General features: G+C 41.4%; 1 protein-coding gene across 1 annotated transcript in view; it reads left to right on the top strand.

Annotated features, from left to right (window-relative positions):
- Positions 1–3475: 3475 nt before the first annotated feature.
- Positions 3476–6000, top strand: part of SEMA3G (semaphorin 3G) — a 93923-nt gene continuing 91398 nt past the window's right edge. The window contains exon 1 of the mRNA XM_087709202.1: positions 3476–3833. Within this exon, the coding sequence (XP_087565328.1) occupies positions 3713–3833 (121 nt within the window). The 5' untranslated portion in view covers positions 3476–3712. The remainder of the gene's footprint in view (positions 3834–6000) is intronic.

The raw sequence follows: 6000 nt of genomic DNA, 5'->3' as shown, positions 1-6000 counted from the left end.
ACTACATTACATAGATGGTGTTTGGAGCATCTTTATCTGTGTTATCTGCTCCACAGATAACTCGACTTTATGCCATTATCCACACTGTGGTAGGGTTGTCCCTTGGGGGCTCCTTTTGAAATTGCCCATGAAACATCAGCTGATCAAAAAGACACAAGATGAGTACTATTACTTTCCATAATCTGCTTCTAAATACATAGTGAGATGAGGGGATGGAATATTTTATTTGGTTAGGCTTTTTTTTCTAACAACTATACAAATTTTGGTTTGGCCAAGATAATAGATATCAATCTGAATGACTCGGAATTATTGTTAGTTTTATTTATGCTCTATTTTTAGATTTTCTCTTTAAATATAGTTTGAGAATGTCAAAGCAATAGGATTACCCAATAGCACTGTGGGTAAGTGATCATCACTCTTGATTTTAAGGGAAACTTAAATACAGGTAAAACCTGTATTTTGTCTTCAGAAAAACAGATCTTAATAAACCTAGATCAATTACTGAAAGATAGAATTCCATGGGAAAAGAAGCTGATAAGACAAGTAGCTTAAAATGGATGGGAAGGAATGCTTATGGTATTTCCAGATGATACTAAATTGGATTAGATAGCTTATACCCAAAAAATGAACATTGGGTGAGTAGAGGAAAATTAGGGACCAATACTGTAACTGAACAGGTTTAGTGAAGATCTCCCAAAAATAAAGAAATAAATAAAAACCCATGGTCTTCTATTCTTCACTACTTTCATTAAAGATTTGAATGATGAAGTGAAGGGAATGCTTATGAAGTTTGCAAATTATAAAAATGGTTTTGGATATATTGTATCCAATTCTTCTAAATCCAAATATTTTAGAAGTAAAAAAAAAGACTCAAAATGATCATAATGTACTGGAGGAATGGATTGAAAAGAATGAAGTTTAACAAAGGCAAGTGCAAAATTCTTTACCTAGGGGACAAAAATCAGATGTACAAGAATAGGATTAGGGATCACCTGGCTCAGTAATAACACTTGCCAAAAAAAAAAAAAGATTTGGCTTAATCCTTGATTAGAAATTGTAAATGAGCCAGTAATATGATGCGGCTGTTTATAGAAAGTAAATGAAATGGGCATCCAATCACAGGAAGTAACAATTCCATTCTGTTTTGCATGGGTCAGGACCCCCACAATTTAAGTCCACACTTAAAGCGGAAATCACACTGGATTCTGAGAAATTGGAACCAATTCAGAAAATGACAATGAAGACACTTAGAAGACTACATACTAAAACCTGCAGAGCGAAACTGGATGAACATGATATGTTAACCTTAAAAAAAATGCTGAGAGTGAATAGAATAGTAACCTTGAACCTGCAAAGATGCCCCATAAAAGAAGGTGAGGACCCCTTCTGTCTTGTGCCAGAGAGCAGAACAGGAAATAACAGATTTTAATTGTAGGATTGTAGATTCTTCTTCAACATTAGACAAAAACTTCCTAATAATAAAGGAAGTTTGACAGTCACCCAGACAAGTGATGGGACCTTCTTTGGATGGGTTCAAGAGGAAGCTAGAGAACCTGGGATGCTTTGATTTGGACACTTGTATTGTTTTGTTTGTTTTGTTTTTACATAGTTTTATTAATTTATAATATGACATACAAAAAGAATATAAAAGCAAATATTAGGGAAATTAGGAATGGAAAAAGAGAAGTGGATAGTGGGGGAAAGCAAGGGGGGAAAAAGGCATTGACTTCCGACTCCCTTTGGTGCAGTAAAATAAGGCACTAAGATCTACCCTCAACTTTTTACTTTCATAATAATAGAAACTAGCCATTTCTATATCAACAAATCTATCTAATCGGTAAAACCCAAAATAAATGTTTCATCCTTTTCCACCTCAAGCACAAAGCCCAGAAGTGGTTTCCAAGTGGAAATGAAAGTATTTGTATTTTTTTTCTTTGATCAAAGCAGTCAAATGCATCCATCTCTGCTAACTCCATCAGTATTTGTAGCCATTCATCCATTGTGGGAATTGAGGTGACCTTCCATTTCTGTGCATAAAGTAGTCTTGCTGCCGGAACATCAGAGGTCTGATTCCCCCTCCCCCCACAAGTCTTGTTCCATGAAACCCAAAAGAAAAGTCTCTGGTTTTCTTTCTATATTCATTCATTTCTATATTCATTTTATGAATTTTCTGTATTAAGATATGAATCCTACTCCAATATTTATTTGCTATGTCATATGTCCACCATAGATGACAAAAATCCCTTCTTTACATTTACATTTCCAACATTTGTTTGAGGTACCTTTATACATTTTTGATAATTTATTGGATTTGGATTCTTGTGCTAAGTAGAATGTTGGGTTCAGAAGTTTCCCCAACTCTATGATTCTATCATATATTGTAGTTTATAAAACAAAGGGCATCATCCAATGTTGGCTTTTGCTTACTTGGAAATAAGGAATGTTGCCTGGATTAATCCGTTGACCTGATTTGCTTAATTGTGGTTTACTGGAAATCCCCCAACTTCCCCAAGCTGTGAAGCAGGAACAATATATCTTAATGACTGGTTAAGCACTTAGTATGAACTTGCAACACTGGACAAATGTATAGGAGTAGAGCTGTTGGTAGATTTGTTCTTTGGCTGGGATAACCAGGTCGTACCTATGACTACTTGATTGATTTTAACAATGCTTTTCTGTGCACCCCCCCCTTTTTTTAAAGTTCAGCCCTTGTATTCATGCAAAGGAACCCAAAGGGGCAGTCCAAAAAGTCCTTTAGCAGCCAGAAGACTTGGACCTCCCTGGAATCTTCTCTTTTGGCTGGACTCAATAGTCTTCGAAGGGCAGCAAAGGGCATTCTTTAGGACAGAAAGAAAACAATCCCAGACATATTATTAATTGATTATGTGTCACTCTAAAGGAACACACAGATTTTATCCATGACCATTCATTCCAAACCTGGTCCTTCACATCTTCCAAAAGTGCCCTCATGCCACTGCAGCTGGGTCCATTCACCTGGCTACAGGTGGCCTCACCTCTTTTCCCTTCCAGGTGAAGACAAAGCCAGCAGGAAACAATTCCGGGCTGTCAAATTTGAGTTTCCCTTTTCCCTTTCTCTCCTTGAACCCCCGCCCCCCCCCCGTCTTCCTCCCTGCCCCCCAATTGGCAACGGTCAACTCCAGACCCTCTAACTGGTAAATAGACCTGAGGCCGTAAGTGGAATTCCTCCAGCAGGGAGGATTTGAACTTTGGGGTCCAGCGGAGGAGAAAGTAGGCAGAAAGTGAGCAGAATTCCAGAGGGCTGATCCAGACACGGCTGCGGCGCGGAGGGTGGTTCTTGCGCTCCGAGCTAGCCTGCCCGCTTCCTCTTGCCCATCCGCCGCGGAGAACTCAGAGGCGGGCAGCTGCTGAGAAGTCTTGGGCTTGGAGACGGAGCGCGCTTCCCTCCGGCCTTTTCCTTCTCGGCTCTCGGGCTCCGGCAGTCTCCGGCGCTAGAAGCTGGGTGGAGCCCTCGCGTGCAGAACTTCGGGGGGAAATGCGCGGCGGCGGCGTCCAGCTGAAGAGCGAGGCGCGCTTGAGGGCGGGCGAGCGAGCCGGCTTCTGGAGCCTCCCTTAGGCAGCTGGACACGCGCGGCCTCGGAAAGGCTGCGGGGCTCGGGACAAAAAGCCCAGGGAGTTTGAAAGAACTTCTGGCGGGGCCGCTAGTGCTGCCCAGCCCGGCAAGTGAGGGGCTATGCAGCGCGCTGGAGCCCTTTTCGCTGGCCTGGGAATGTGGTGGTGGCTCAGCTGGGACCTCGTCGCCGTCTGCGAGGCTGCCAAGGGCCGCGTGCCTCGCCTCCGCCTCTCCTATAAAGGTAAAGGGAGACGCCTTTGCAGATCCTTTTAAGCCTTTTTCTGATTTGATATATATATATATTGGCCGTCGGTTGAGCCTCGGCGATAGGGACGCTGATGATTCCATTTCGCAGACGGGGAACTGAGGCCGAGCAAGCGAAACTGGAGGGATCCAGAGGCACGTCGACGGGTGGGATCCTCCACTTGCTTCCCATTTCCAAAATTGCCTTCGACTTTTTAAAATCTGTGCTTCTGCACGTGCGTTTGGGTGAATCCCTTTATAGTTTTATCTCTATAATCTTTGGGGATCTTTTTTATCTAATCTTGGTTCTCTCCCTTTTTGTGGTGCGTTGATTAAATCCGGAGGTCAGTGTGTGTGTGTGTGTGTGCGCGCACGAACGAGATAGTTGCAAGGACTAGCAGCGTTAGAACAGCCAGGCTACTTCATTCTGCACTTGCTAGATTCATTGCAAGTCCCTAAATCTCAAAGAGAGATCTTTGGACTAAGATCCACATTCTTTAACGAGGTGGAGGTTACTAAAATCCTTTGAACTGCTTTAAATTGTGACTCATTTTCTCTTGGGCAGTTTATATCACGGTAAGGGGTAAATGAAGAACAGCGAGATAGATAAGGAAAAAAATATATATCTAAGAATGGCAGGCAGGGGATTTTGGCTCCAGCACTGTGCACGTGTTTGCTCAAGGGGGCAAAAGTTATGTGTTTGAAATAGTGTGTATGGGATGCTTTTTGAATGTGGGGAGTGTTGAATTGCATGCAATTGAGAGATATCAGAATTTGCACTGTACATTTCTTCAAGGAAGTTTTCGAGCAATAGACATATAACATAATCAACCCAGAAAAAAAGCATGTCAAACAAGCATGCAAATCAGTTACCAACTAATGCAAAAGCAAAATCATTTGGTGGTGCCATGCCTTGATTCCCTTGACAGCAACTTGATGCATCAAAATCAACAAGTGTCCTTTATTTTATCAGCATGCAGGCAAGAAAACTAAGTACTTTACACATTAGATTTTCGTAAAAGTTGTCAGCCCTGGAGTTAAATACAGATAGATTCCATTTGTCTTTCCTGAAATTTTACCACTAGAGGGTAAGGGGGGGAACTAATTTTCTTTCTGATTGAGCAATATAACAAGAACTCATAAAGTTTTCTCTCACATGGTCCTGTGAACAATGCCTGTATTTATGCAGCCCCACCTAAGGGCAGTTCATATTTAATAGGGTCTCTATCCACAATCTCAAGAACATACTAGTTATTGTAGCTTTGCGGCTGAGTGGCATTTGCCTGGAAAAAACAGGTTTACAGGAATCACCAACACAATGAAGTCTTTAGCTCCAGGATGTGCTTTTTGTGACAAATCGCTGAGCAACTTTCACTGAAGTTACCTACAATTTCCAGTTTCATTTTCCTACTTGCTTTGCTATCTTCACCCATTATATTCTGCAATGTGTTGTGCTGTTATTTTATTGCTTTTTCTGATTTGCAGAGGAATTTTTATTGCTTTTCAATTGTCTAAAACAGTAGTTCTCAACCTTTCCTTTGCCACGAAACCCCTTTAAGTACTTTTTGTGTCCACGGAGTAGGGCCACCAACCTCCTAGACTCAACTCAAGTTTCAAATCATAACATTTCTTCAAGCTTTCGTGGACCCCCTGTGATGACATCGCCCCATCCCCAGGGTCCGTAGACCACAGGTTGAGAACCACGGGTTTAATACATTCTCCCTTTATTATTTAAGTTATAATTTTTTGAAAAAAGAATTATTACTTGCACCACTACCAAATTGTATGGTGCTTCTTCATGAAAGTTATTGTCTATCAGCAGTGTGCTGATGAGGGAAAACTGAAGATAACTTGTGAGAAGTTAAACCAATGGCTCTGCTTTCACCAATAAATGATATAGTCAGTGTGGGGTCCTTGATGCTCTCTGAGCTTGGATGTTTTTTGCAGATGTTTGTTAGCACTGTTAATTTGGGTGATGAAATATCTGCAAGAGAACAAGGACCCCTCATTTCAACCCTGAACTACAAATATTCTCCTTTATTGGTATCATCTACAAACCTACTGACTTTCTCAGAGGTCAGGCAGTCTTGCATTATCTGAACAACTCCAGGATAGAACATGGGACCTTCTGTATATGACCTTTGTTGGTGATCTTCCTCCCAGCC

The sequence above is a fragment of the Thamnophis sirtalis genome, unplaced genomic scaffold (genome assembly GCF_051295495.1).
Source record: "Thamnophis sirtalis isolate CommonGarterSnake01/CBP01778 unplaced genomic scaffold, rThaSir2_p1.2 scaffold_3, whole genome shotgun sequence".
Taxonomy (NCBI): domain Eukaryota; kingdom Metazoa; phylum Chordata; class Lepidosauria; order Squamata; family Natricidae; genus Thamnophis; species Thamnophis sirtalis.
The sequence above is the reverse complement of the archived record's forward strand: the minus strand, read 5'-3'. Positions and strand labels throughout refer to the sequence as shown.